At 43.9% G+C, this 14628-nt stretch overlaps 1 protein-coding gene across 1 annotated transcript in view; it reads left to right on the forward strand.

Moving 5' to 3' along the window:
- The window catches only part of PNPase (polyribonucleotide nucleotidyltransferase 1), a 59765-nt gene that overhangs the window by 14924 nt on the left and 30213 nt on the right, over positions 1 to 14628 (forward strand). Inside the window, exons 7-10 of the mRNA XM_084582978.1 lie at positions 1957 to 2143; positions 6604 to 6655; positions 9445 to 9502; positions 11380 to 11476. Coding sequence (XP_084439104.1) covers positions 1957 to 2143; positions 6604 to 6655; positions 9445 to 9502; positions 11380 to 11476 — 394 coding nt within the window. The remainder of the gene's footprint in view (positions 1 to 1956; positions 2144 to 6603; positions 6656 to 9444; positions 9503 to 11379; positions 11477 to 14628) is intronic.

The raw sequence follows: 14628 nt of genomic DNA on the forward strand, positions 1-14628 counted from the left end.
TAATGTTCTTTAGCTAGGCTTTGACTCTTTAGCAGCATTCGCTCAGTGGCTGCTAAATGATGCTCAAGATAGATTGTCGCAGCAGAACGCACAAGGCACAGAACATAAAAGTGGAATGGACAGTTGCTAACTCTGAGGGTTGATTCGGAAAGAATGTGCATATGTATGAGCGTTCTCAAAACCATTCATCATATGAAACAAACTGGAAATGGCAGATCGTCGCCAGGAAAATTTCATTTGATTGTAGCCGCACTGGCACTCTGATCAGCCCTCTTTCAGATTAAAAAAAAAAATAAATCTTGAAGAAACTTATACGATGCAGTGTCACATTTGCAAAAGATCCTTGGATCGGTCAATTTTTATGGCCTGTACTCGCCACTTGGGAGCTCAGCCCATGTGTGAAACACACTTGCTCTCCATCTCGGTGCAGTTTTGTGTCATAAAAATAAAAGGTAAAATCTATTGTCCAACTGATTTAATTGTTTGTATGCCTTTTAAGCACTCTATCATGGATGTGAAATACACCTTGCTTTAAAATTAGTTACGTGCTGTCCACCTTTGGTTTTCATACTGACATACCTTTTACAGCTTTTCGAAGGCAGATTTATTTGGTATGCAAAAGAAAAAGCTTGTAGAATGTCAACATGTGCGAATTTATCTTGAATATACTATGCATGCACCTAATCTGAAAGCATGTTTTGCTGCTTCAAAATTTGCTTCAAAGTGGCTTGCGCTGATCACATCACCATGATGGTCACATTTCGATAGGGTGTCTGACACATTCACACTGTGGTCTCATTTAGGAGGCAAAATTTGGTGTTTCATTTTATTGAAGAGTTTTATATTCAACAAGCCCTTTGGAGTAAAATTACTATCTAGTATGATGGGCTTCTGAAGAGGCGGGACCGATGCTGCATCAGACTTTGTGTGTTAAGGTGACTTTATTCTAAATCCTCTTGAAATGCAAAAAAGTAGCAAATTTTGTTAGTCTCGTTTATTTCCAAATTCACATGGTAGTAGTTGCAATTAAAGTTAAGCTAGAATTGCACAGAAGTGTGTACCTTTTTGAAAAATGCAGTATAGATTTTAGAGAATTAAATGTACCAATTTTTTGTACAGGAAGGACCTGCGTGAAACTGAGCAGAGCTGTCATATTGCAGCCGAATGCAGTAAGCTCTCATTAATTCAGCGTTCAAGAGACCAGAAAAAACATCAGAATTAACTACAAGGTCGAATTATCGAATGAGCTTATGGAAACTGCCAAAACCATTTGTACCACAGTATTTTTAATCTTGTGTGCACCTGTATGATAGATCTCGCATTTAAGGTGAAATAAAGTAAGAACGACGTTTTTCTCGGGTTTCATCTAGTGCAACTTTGTACAGTCTGTTAGGTAGGCTCTTTTCACAAAAGGAAGGTCCTACTTCAGTCTTCACAAAACGCCCCGTCACGTTTTGAGGAGGCTTCACTGCACAGCCCATGCCTTGAAGCATTACAGTCAAGCGCATAGTGCGGGGAAGCTGCGGTGAATTCGAAAATTTTCAGTGTATTCAGAAACTGCAAATATCAGTTTTTCAAATACGAATACGAGTTGAATAAAAAACTTATTCAATTTTTTTTTTAATCTGAAATTTCAAATATTCATTGACTCCTACTTTTCATTTTACCTTAGCTTTGCATCACTGCTGGTCTGATTGCCTTGACAAGTGCCAGGTGTCGCAGTGGTAAGAAACGCAGGACAGTACATAAGAGATATGAGAGAGTGCTTACCCCATCTTGGTCTCCTACTTTGTGTCCTGTGTTCAATTTCGCTTTTTCAAACTGCAAGGCTTTTATCGGCAGGAATTTAAAAAAAGAAAATGCTGATTTGAGCTTGAGGAATGAAGTCTTTCCCTGAGATGTCCCCGAGACATTTCACAGACATGCTCCTTGGGAAGTGTGTGTCTTTGATCGCAGTCATGCTGGAGGCGTCGGCTGACAACGTGCTCATCCAGGACTTCCAGAAGGCTGTTCGTTGTGGTGTGAAAGAGACGCAGCACATTGTGCGGCAGATCCAGCAGTTCCAGGAGGCCTGCGGGCGCCCCAAGCGTGCCGTAGAACGGTACTTTGTGCCATCACCGGAGCTCATCGATGCAGCTAGGCTGTGAGTTGATTCACATGGGAAAGGGTTTTCATTAGGAGAACTGAAACTTTGGGGGGCATTTCTTTAAACTTTTAAACAGTTATTTCTGATTTGTGTTGCATGAAACTTTTATAAACTTGCTGCAACCAAGCAAGAGTTGGCGACCTTCGTGTACCCCTCTACCTAGGTTTTCTCTTGTGTAACATATGCAGGCATTGGACGTCCTTTTTTTTGACCTCCGTCCATACTTAAAAGCGCAGGAGTGCAGCTGTTATGATCTCACACGAGATGCCCTTAACGTAGTATACCAGCTCAGCCCAAATATAGACACCAAGATGTATAGACATACGAATACAGTTAAACCTCTCTGTGACAAACTTTTTAGTAGCAAATTCCTTGATATTCGAGTACTTTTCGATGCCCCAATGCCACCCTATTGAAGTGCTTGTATTTGAAAACTCTATGCAACATATTGTTGCTACAGATGTAATGGACTAACTATGCCGGCAGTCTCTTAGCTAGTGTTAGCGAGAATTTGGTTGGACCATGCAAACTTTTTGTGACAGTAAAACTCTGAACATGTGAGAAGAATGTCTGTGATTGCAGCAAGCAATTGCACTAGATGGAACATGTCATTATTAAGCACTGATGGTGCATCTACTCGGCAAAGGCTATGGTCTCCACTGCTCTTGCTTTTGTAACACGGCTCTACAATACAGTCGAACCTTGTTACAACGAAGTAGCACAGGGCACGAAAGTTTTTGTTATATTCGATATTCGTTTTAAATTTCTGTAAATAAATTTGCTAATGAAATGATACAAAATGCACACTAATATGGACAGTGAAAAGGTGCGAAAACGCACAATTTTTTAATTAGAAGCTTGGTATAAATGCGAAATCTCGCCCTCTGTTTTGTGTTGGATTGCAACTGGATAGCAACAAACTCTGGCAGTGCAGCGCTCGCATAGGTCAGTCAAAGTGGCAGAGGCTCATGGCATGGCCGGTCTCAAGCAGCGGCTGCAGTGCTCATGCCATGGCCATTTATGACCTCCGAGATCTCCGTGCGTGGGATGTGATCTCGGAGACCATAAGCTGCTGGCGGCAGTTTTTGTTTGCTGCCGCTAGATGACGCGGCACGCGAACGCGCGAGTAATTTGAACATAAGGCAATTCAATAGATTGAAAATGGCATTTCTTGATGCTTTTCCCTGCTCCTTTACGTATTTTTGGCCATGTGAATGCAAAAAAAAACTGCTTCATTTTAACCGGTCTAGTGCCAAATTTCAAATTTTTTGTTTCGTTATACTGAAAGAACTCCAACAGAAATAAGGCATAGACCAACCAAGCTTTAATTTTAATTCGTTGTATCTGATAATTTGCTATATCTGTGTTTGTTATAGTGAGGTTCGACTGTAGTTCATGCTCAAAAGTAGCAAAAATAACAAAACAAAGAAAAAAAAATAAAGGCAAGCAGTGTGTCTATGACTGTCATGTAGTTGCTTGCCAGATTCAGCACAAATAGCCCTTGCAAGTCAGTAGCAAGGACAGCAAAGAGCGCTGGCAATGCGAGGTTAGAGAATCTGTTTGCTTAGGTTAGTGGTGATAAGCAGACCGACAGTGGGGAACATGGGTGAAGACATAGGCGGTTTTGCAGCTGGCAGCATGCAACTGCACGTGCTCTCCTCTGGCTACGTAGTCGCTTTGTGCCTAAGTAAATACTAGTAATTTACTAGTGCCCACAAAATGAAACGGAGCACGAGTTTGGGGAAAAAGCGGTCTCCTTCGCCCGAGCTGCTGACGAGGCAAACACCAAAAGTGCTACGCTAAACATCCGGGGGACCAACACGCATCCAAGCTATACGCGTGCGCATCCGCTTGCAGGGCGCGCCGCGAAACGAAATGTTGTTCGTTCTTGTGCTCTGTTTTGAGGGCACTAGTACGTAGACAAACATCGGCAGTAAAGACGCTCCCTCATCTTCCCGCTGGGTGCAAGGTATTTCTTCTCTGGCTGACTGCCGATGGTTCCTGGTAAAATTCTGGGGGCATTGTTAGCAATGGACTCACTCTCCTCTGATGATTGGAGGATCACTTTCCATAGTTCTCAATAATTTTGCTGCAAGTTCGTTACCACCACTGCAGCTTCTTTAATCAATGAAACCTCTTGATATGTTTCTTTAAAAAATGCGGGGAAAAACATATCATCCGAGCTGCCTGATATTGAAAAACATTAACTGATGATTGAGGTACAAAGACATCAGAATAGAGACTTTCGCTCCGTAAAGGAGCAGATTAGCATTTATAACATCAAGTACGAACAGCTCCTTTCTTAGTTCTTGTAAAACTCAGTCTTTATTTGCGTTGTCCTAAGCGTGGAAGATATTTAATAATAAATCCAGTTTGTAAAAGGCAATGAAGAGCCGTGGTTGCTTCCTTGGTTGCTTCCGGCTACTTGCCCTCTTACACTATTTACATGCGGAGAAGCCATTGCAATGCCTTACTGTCGTTGCATATTTTTTTCATGCTGCATCCGCCAGACCCAGCCCACTCTTATGCAAGCAAGTAGTTGTAGTTCTCAAATGGTTCACCCCAGTGCACCTAAGGTATCGCAAAAGAAATAACTGCGTTTCTCCTCATGAAGTCGTGTTTCTATGGGAATGGGTGCCTTTACAGAAGAACCTCGGTGATACGAATCTCACTGGGTCGCGAAAAAATTCATATTGTCCGAACATTCGTATCATCAAAACAAAAAAAATTGAGTGTGCAGAAGTGCGGGAAAGGCAGTCGCGCAGCTCTGTTTACGTCCAAGAAGGTTTATTATGGCTGCGCGGTCACAGCTTGCCACTTGTGGCGTATGAAGCGCTACAGGCACGATCGCAACGTCTGCGACGTGCGGCCCGCGTGCCTCCGCGAATTTCTCGAGGCGCTTACAGCACGACAGGAGATGGCGACATGCAGACTGCGCAGCTTCACAAACTGCTTGCGGATCAAGATTCTGGAGCCAGCGATGTGCAGTCTGTGCACGCCCGCTGCGTACGGCGCTGCCAGCTGCTGCGGTTGAGATGTCTGCGGTTTGCGGGCAACGCGCCACTAAAAGCTTTTCGCGACATGAGCCCGACAGACAATCGCGGCGTCAGCAAGGTGTGAACTGCAAACTGCTTGTGATGCGTACATACAGCGCGGCTGGCGATCGTGGAGTCAGCGATGTGTGGGCAGTGCGTAGTGCTCAAGGTTTCGGTTGCAGTTCGCGCATTCATATCATCCGTAATGGTGCGGAAGAGCATTCGGAACAACCAAAATTTTGCTCATTGTACACAATGCACTTCGGCCAGGAAATTTTGCGAGTTCCTATCACCGAGATTTTACTGTATCTTGGCTCATTGGCTTTCTTTGAGGCTTTGTCCTTTGCACCTATGCACTGCAGGACAGCAACTATGGCAGGTGAGCGCTGCTGATAAATATTTCATGTCGCGAGCTGCTGTTAGTACTTGTCCGATTGATCGCAAAATGTATTGTACAACCACAATGTGTTACAATTTTGAATATGGTAACCAGAAAATAGTGTTATCCAGAGATATATTAACTGGGATAAAAATAGTGAAACTCTGTGGCAGACTTTCTACTGCCCATGGTTTTGAGCGTATGAAACTGGAAATCGTATGAGCCAGGAACATATTAACGAGGTTCTACTGTATGCGCCAATTTTTTTCTTACATTTTTAGTTACTTCATTTTGCGGCTGACTACTTTCAAGTGTGTACAGCACATTTTTCTTACTGTACAGCCAGCCGTGAAACTGTGGTCTTCTTTTTGTGTGTGTGTGTTCATGCTCTTCTGCGTGTATTTCCGAAAGATCTGAAAGAATGTGGACTTTTTCAGTCCATTTTTGAGGGCCCTTGAAAGCCCCAAATGCTAGGAAGATTGTAAACCCCTGTATCTAAAGAAGGTCTGCTGTCTGGCACCCATACACAAGGAAGGAGAGAGGGGTACATTGTTAAAGGCAGCTAAGAAAAAAAAATATGAAATCGCTTGGGCACAGCACAACCTTTGAGCATGTAAAGTTTGATTTAATCATTTGTGGTTTTTTCCTTTTTCGACTTATTTTTCATCTGCGCAGCTGTCATAGTGGAGAGGTATGTTGTGTTTGTATAGAGGTACGTCAACGTATTGTCTAATCAGGAGATTGGCTTTTTTGGAGATCTGATGTCTCCTTGCTTATGTTTGAATAATAAATGCATTAACATTGAACTTTTGTCATGTGCTGTGTTAAACATTTATGGAAATCCATGAACACAATTGATGGACAGACAAGCAGACCTCCTGAATTTTCTATAGTTGGGTAGCCCCGTCTGTTTCAATTCCTTTACTCACAGAAAAAGAACGAGCTTTGTTGTTTCTGCAGATGTTTCCTAGATTTGTCATCACGCCATGTTTTGACAGGCACCATTTCATAGGGTCATAAGTTTTGTCTTTCCTTGTTGCTAGGCTGGCTGGAATTCGTGTTCGGGACATCCTCTCGGATGCCAACCATGACAAGGTAGGCCTCGCCATGTTTTGGTTTTGTATATTTATGGATATTTTTGCTACTGTCATGTTTATCGCCTTACCTGTAACTCAGTGGCTTGGTCAGATATGGTATCAGTACGCTCATTTAACCCTTTTGCTGTCGGGTGTTTCTGTCAGTGACACACCCCCAGTTTCAGTTTGGTTCAGGGAACGAGCATAGTGATTTACTTTTTATTATGACTGCTATAAATATAACATAGTCAACAGAATATGCATATTTCAGTGTTTTGCAGGTGTTGATCATAAGCCTAATTATCACCATCAGCCTGACCATATAAATGAAGACGACATGGAAAAAAAACATTACTCAATACAGTCGAAACCGGATATATCGAACTCGACGGGGATCGCGAAATAGTTCGATATATCGATAATTCGATATACAAAAATCGGCTTGTGACGGCACTTACGATGCCAAAAAAACGTTACCGCATGTGTCGCATAATCAATTCACTCGCATAATGAACCCACCCTCCACTTTTTCACCCGAGAATTTGAAAAAAAACAAAAAAGGCGTTAAGACCAGCTCGCTCACATGCAAGCGATTGAGCGATCTCAGCGACGAGCGGCAGCGACAGAGCGAAAAATTTCAAACTTGTTGGAACTGCGTCCCCCTTGCCGCTCGAGCCACCGCGACAGCTCAATACAAGGTTTCTGTGTCGCTGCGGCAGAAATCGCGAGCGTTTTCGCTTGCATGTGGATGGCGCGCGTCACTCCCGTTTCGGTCGTCCCATCCACAGCTCATTTCTTGGCAGCGTGCCAAGATGCTGCGCAGCGATAACGGCAGGGCGCGTTTATCTTTTTATAGCTCCTCCGGTGGCGGGAGCGACTTGGCAGAGTGCTCGTGATGGCTTGATTGCACAAGCCTGGTTCGATTTATCACGCCGCGCTTGGGGCGGGCGTCATGATCGTAGCAGCAAACCGCGTGCTTCCGTTGATTCATACATGCAAAGATAAACGGCTCCCGCCAAAAAAAAAAAAAAGAAAAAAAAAAAGCCTGCCGCTTCTTAACGTCCGCAGCCGCCATATCTTACGCTACGTCGCGCGTACAGCACAACGATAAGAAAAGATGACTCTCGCAAAAAAAAAAAAAAAAAAAAAAAAAAACAGAGAGAGCTGCCGCTCCTTAACCTCCGCAGGCGCCATAGCCATGTCAGCCACCGCGCGCAGAGGGTTCGCAACACACGCTGGAGAAAGCGTCGGACGTCTGTCTGAAAACGGGCTGAGCTGGCTTGGCGCATGCGTAGCGCGTGCTGAAGGAGAGAGATAGTTCGGCAAAAGAAAGGGCACACCCACGCACAATAACTGCAGATGCGCGCGCCTTTGGGGAATGGGCGCGGCGCTGTCCAGAACTGTCCCCTCTCATTCCTTCCGCGCGTGGCTTGAAAACGTCACGCGGCAAACGGCCAAGCGTGATGCGATCGTCTTTGGGGAAGGCACACTTTCCAGTGCGTGGTGCGGAGTTCGATATATCGAACGACCGGTGAAATTGAGTTCGATATATGACGCGGATTTCCTACACTTTTACATGGGATTTTCAAGGGGATATTCCGTAAGTTCGATATAACCAAAATTCGATATATCCGGGTTCGATATAACCAGGTGCGACTGTACTTCCTGAGAGTCCGTATCCGAGCTCGGCTCGTATTCAGAATCATAAGAGCCATTGCTGCAGTCCACAGTCAAAGGTTCGTGGTCAGCCATCTGAAAGTAACTGCGTGCACGGAGGGCACACTTTCAGTGGCCCACGCGACGGAGAGAAATGGCACATTGTGAAATCAAGATGACGCAGAGAGATGGAGAGAGGCTGAAACAACCTCTTTTTCTGCTGCTAGCCACAAGCGAGGGCGCGGTAAGAAAGCGAAAGCAGTGATCAAGTCATGTGTCTCGAAGAGTCAACGGCGCATGCCCCTGAACTCGATGCACCGTGGCAGACACGGCAACAGAATAAAAATAAAAGCGTGCAAACTTGTTGCAGATGGCAGAACAACTATTGAACCCGTAACCTCACATGAGGGCTGTACGATCGCTCAGTGTGAGAAAGTAGCACGCGCGGAGTAACTACACCCGCCAGCAAAGAAGGGAATGGGGGCACAGTCACTCCGTACTCTTCGATATACGTACCAGCACAGCGCGGGGCGAAAATACGAACTTGTTTCAGAAAGGTTCTACAGATTGCGCGGTCGGGCCAGCTTTGCATTCAGGCACGAATGTTTGACTGCACTATACAGAACATATCGGTACATCAGTGACACTGTTGGGTGGGGAAGAAGTGCGAAAATGTACTGGCACGTCCATGACAGCGAAAGGGTTAATATTGAAGCTCGATCCATAGGAATCAGGCTTTCTAGGTTTTTGCAGTATATCTGTTTGCTGTGAATTACAGACAAGGACCAAGTGCATTTAGTTCTTTGTAGAAAACAAGGAGAAAAAAAAAAGAGCTGGGCACATCTCTGTTCTTTTTCAGCTTAATGTAAGAGGGATGGTTACAATTTACTTGCAAAAGTATCGCAGTTTTCATCAGGGTTGTGACTTCAGTAGCGCCGCACCCAGGCATCTTGTGGGTCCTTGATCTTGCCTGATGACCTCAGTTTCTGTGGTTACTTGAATTTGCACTTCAAAAAGCCTATGTGGATGACACATAGCAGGAGCTTGTGACTCACTTGATGATGGCTATAGGTTTAATGTCCACGTGTGAGAATGATCTCATTGTAGTTTGTAGTATCATAACAATCATTCCACTTCTTGCTTGCTGGGCAGGTTTCCAGAGATGAAGCCTTGAGTGCGGTGAAGGAGGATGTGGTGGAGAAGCTCCAGGGTGAGTGTGAATATAAGAACTAAAAGCAAAGGACAGCAAACAGTTATTAGCCTTGCCTGTGCTGAGGCTTCATGATGTTGCATAAGTCACAAGATGTGCTCTGCTTGTGTGTTTTTGCGACTTCTACAAAACCATCTTGTCGCTGTTATTGGGCTTGCTTGATACTGCCTCTGGAAAGGTCATTCTCAAGATAGCGTTGATAAATATTGGTGCCGGGTGATGGAGATGATGAGAGAAGAAGGCACGATGAGGCTGGTGCTGCTTTCGGGGAGCAGCCAACACCATGTTAGAACCTTGGCTTAAAGCGGTGCAATGGAGTTTGCCTTTGTCTACAAATATGTCATGTACGCCAGCGTCTTGTGACAGCATAGCGGCTTTTTTTTTTTAAATGCACATGAGGCACACCCTCTGATATGCTTGCCTCCTTCCCCAAGAGCTTCTGTCAGGCGCTCCATTGTGTGCAGAAAAGCTGTAGGTATAGTGGTTTGCATGGTCTATCCACTTTTGCGCATGACTGTACATGCTTCTTATTTCATTTTGTGAGAAATGCTACTCTCTGGTATGTGTTCTTTTTTCTGTTTAAGGCCCAAACTTTCAGAAAGCTTTTGAAAGCCACTTTCTCTTTGAGCAGTGCATATTTGTCTGTTGTATCTGACCCCAAATGTTTGTAAAATTTAGCATGTAATTTTTGGGGCTTTACAGAAAATTGCATTCTCAGACCATGGTCTTGCGTAATTTAGAGCAGGGGTTCTCAAACCTTTTTGCCTCAAGGAACCTCAACAGCGATCAATATGTGGCAAAAAATTATTACCCCCACCCCTCTCTGCTGTCGCAGTAAGGCGATGTCACTTGTTCATGGACTCCTTTTGGTTTTTTTCATGGATAAGCTCACTTCTGTAAACACTTGCTTGTTTTTTTTTTGTTTTTGTTTTTTGTTTTTTGCAATCAGTTGCTTTATTACATGCCCTGCTGCGGTGGCACAGTGGCTAGGGCACTCGACTGCTTTGCCCAAGGGCATGGGATCGAATCCGAGCCGCACCAGCTGCTTTTTGATGTAGGCTTAAAGCAAGGCGCCCATGTGTTTTGCAATAGCAGTACACTCTAAAGAACCCCAGGTGGTCGAAATTTCCGGAGTCCCCCACTACGGCGTCGCTCCTGAGTCGCTTCGGAACATTAAACCCCATAGACCAAACCAAATCACTTTTTTTATTGAATACCCGACTCTCAGTCATGCTCCAAACCGCTGATACCTTCTCACGCTAACAAAAGAGTTCACCAAACCCTCCTAAGCTGCTCATGGAACCCCTAGATACTGCAGAACCCAGATTAAGAACCATAGATTATTCGAGAGTTATAATGAAGCATTAATGAGTCTATGAATAGTATATTTTATTTTTCCAAAATTCGAAGCGAATATTGAATTCTTTCATGTGATTCCAGAGTGAATATTTCAAATAGCTTTTTATGCCAAGAGGGGCCTAAGGACATAGTTTGATCTTTTCAAAACCATTTAGTTTTAATAAGCTGGTTCGAATATTGATTTTTGGTTTGAAGTGAATTCGAAGCAATTAGTAATGTTTTTTTAATAATTTTTAAGCGTTTATTTTGAATACTTTCTGCACACAGGAATATTTATCAGCACAATAGATGTTTTCATAACTCACAAGGTCGTACACACCATATCCTGCATGCTTATTTTATGAGTGCTTTGATTTGTCATATGAGGGCATGACAGTGTGACTACCGCCCAGTGTTGGCAGTCTGAGCCTTTCTTCCTTCATCTCAAGGTAATAGGTCTCTGAGGCTTTTCACCAAAGATTTGTCTGTCACGACCTGATGCGTGTTTTTTTCCTCTTCACATCTATTTCCCACGCCAGAGAGCTTCCCTGGAACTGAAGTCTACATCCTGAACGAAGCGTTCACATCGGTTGTCAAGGAACTCTTCAGGCAGAGGGTTCTCACAGAGGAGCAGAGGTGGGCACACACACCTAAATGCTTGTTTTCTTGGCCCCGTTGCCACGATGGCCTTTTCGAAGGCTGTTGAACTGATTGCATTTTGACCTAACTTTTGCACTGGAGGGTCCAGTGGCTGTCTTGTCAGCTTTCACTCAATTTAATGCAGAAGCACAGAGCCCTGATTTAAACTGTGAGCACCCTTAAGCGCTGCGAGTGTGCTTTTTAGAGTTTGCTTTGCACACATACTGCGGCTAACTGTAAATGTTGCAAACCTCCGTGTAGCGAATTCCTCGATGTCACAAAGTTCCTCACTTTCCCAATCCTTTCCCATTGGAGCGCACTTATTTGAGAACTCTGCATAACGAAGGTGGGTGTTGTGGTAATTGATCTTGATGGGACAAATTCTCCACGCTGATATTTTTATTCTTATTCTGAGTTACCAAAAATTAGATGTAACAATGTGATAGGGCCGTGACTACAGGACATGCACTGTCACGAGAGGAACGTTTTAGTGTCAGCACTATTACACGAAACATTTCCCTGCTGCATTGATGCCTTCGGCTAATGCGCTTTTACAGTAAAAATTTTCAAGGTGATTTCATTTACGTTTATTTCTTTTTTTTGTAACCTTACACATTCACCTTTCCAGTCTTGACACAAGAACTGAATGTAACAAAACCTAGGTTTAAAGAAAAATTCATAGTTTCTTCAACTTCGTTATATCAAGATTTAACTTATGGGAGTGGGCATTCTCTTGAGATCTTATCATATGCAGTGGAACTTTTGGTTGAACTTGCTTGGCCCAAATTTTCAGTTTATTTGTCCTGATGCTTCAGCGCTGCGGGTTAAAGAAACTGTTCCTTAATTTGAATTCTGTGTAATTAGAATAAATTGTCACCACTTTTTCTAGTTGAAATTGTTTAGAGACGATTATGCTGTTGTGTCAGGTTAGTCTTGATTTTGGTTATGAAGGCTAGGTGCCATTATGAGAAAGTGTTTTATTGCCCCGAGAGTGAATGACTAAAGCCAGTTGGGTCCGCTTCTGAGTCTCAGCCACCTCTACCTCATCTTCTTCGTCTTCCCCTTCGCCCCATCATGGGCATCACAATATGATGATGCATCGCCTCCTTGAAAGCAAGTTTGCAAACTCAACTTATTTGATTACTAAGAAATAAAAGGTATTTGCACCTCATTTAGTAAAAGCTGTAGCCTCTGTAGTAGCTGTGAAGGCTGTGCAGCCATTTGTATGCATGTGGCATGCTGTGCTGTACTAGCCAGTTTTGTAATATTCTTTATCTCTTGTAATGTTAATAATTCTGTAATGGTATAGTGAGGCTTGGGAGGATCCGTGAAATTTCCGGAGGAAAGGGTGGTAAAGTTCGTGCCCTCAGGGAACCAGAGCTCAGTTTATGGAACAAAATTTGCTCTCATCAAGGTCCGTTGGGGCCGTTTGTTTGTGCAGGACTTCCTCCTGGCACACCCTTCAGTATTTATCTGCTTTTGCTTGCAAAAATTGCCTCCTCACGTTGGCCCTGTAGTTTCAAACCTCGCAGCATTATGGCGTCTGCTGGGATGCAGGGTTTCTGTGCGCAAGCCTCTCCAGCCTGCCACCCACAAAATCGGAGGATGAATAATAGGGTCAGTGGGTCAATCAAGAGCAGGCTTTGAGTTGCTCACATTCAACCCAGGAGGCCAGCTTAATGCCTGACATGTCGCAGCAGCATCATAGAGACAGTAGGGAACTCGTCACCAGAAATGGTCCACTTCCACACTAGATGGAAATTTGATGCTTCATCCTGAGGAAAGCAGGATTAGAGCATGCGAGACTTGAAGCCCTTTTTTAAGTTTCAGCTGACGTGTTGTACGTCCACATTGCCCTCTATGTCTCATGTTTTCACATTGAAAGATGCTCCCACTTGTTTCCTCGACACACAACGTTTTTTTTTGTAGATGCTATGCTCATGTGCTGTATCACATCATTTTTAATGCGGCGTTTAAACTTGACACCGAAAATGGTCACCAATGTTCAGGATGCATGACCTAGCACGTGGGTGAGCGAAAGGGAGGTGTTCCATTTACTTCCAATGAAGCACATGAGCATAGCATCTACAAAAAAAAACGTTGTGTGTCGAGGAAACAAGTGGGAGCATCTTTCAATGTGAAAACATGAGACATAGAGGGAAATGTGGACGTACAACACGTCAGCTGAAACTTAAAAAGGGCTTCAAGTCTCGCATGCTCTAATCCTGCTTTCCTCAGGATGAAGCATCAAATTTCCATCTAGTGTGGAAGTGGACCATTTCTGGTGACGAGTTCCCTACTGTCTCTATGATGCTGCTGCGACATGTCAGGCATTAAGCTTGCCTCCTGGCACCAAAAAACAATAATAATAATAAATAAAAAAAAATCTTTGAGAATTGTGTGCCCAGCTTCCCTAAAAGAAGCAGCACTTGAAACCTTTGCTTAGTAATGCGATTTATGTCGAGGAAAGTCAATTTTGCAGGTGCTTTATTTTTTTTTTGTTCAGGAAATGCTACCCAATTCTATGATGCTTCGGCATTGTTTTCTGTGTTTTATTTCCGGACTTTATTATTTTTTCCTGTTGCACCCCCATAGCACTGGCCTTTGCATTGCATTAATGGTTCCGCTAAACTTGGGTAAATGCGGGGCCTGCCTATTATTCACGTGCTGGCTGAAGAGAATATCTTACCAGTGTGCTAGGAAGAAGGGCTCGTATCTTGTGAATAACGTGGCCTTGGTCCAAGTCAGCCTCTCGTTGCCCTGCTTCGACAGTGTTTTAATGCAAAAGCATTTCTTGTCTCGGGGTAAGAATTGTGGTCAGAATGCGTCAGCAGATTGTGTCCGCGTGAACTGTGAGCAAAAATAAAAAAATAAAGACATTCCCGTCACTAGGTTTCAAGTGTATGTTGAAGGAATAGTTGCTTCCGTTGCCCGGGCACAACAGCACTATAGTAATATTGCCACAGCTGGTCACATCGCATGTAAAACTTCGACCCACTTTCATGCTGGGCGGTGAGCGTTGTCCTCACGACATTCCATCTATTGCTATCCTTCATTTAACATGTGTAAGTACGCCATACACGTATGCTATTTGGGCAAGTGCAAACTGGGTCCGTGAGCATAGTGTCGGGCGAATCCATCGGGCACCG

Source organism: Amblyomma maculatum, chromosome 10 (assembly GCF_055883805.1).
Source record: "Amblyomma maculatum isolate TAMU_Amacu chromosome 10, ASM5588380v1, whole genome shotgun sequence".
In the NCBI taxonomy this organism is placed as follows: domain Eukaryota; kingdom Metazoa; phylum Arthropoda; class Arachnida; order Ixodida; family Ixodidae; genus Amblyomma; species Amblyomma maculatum.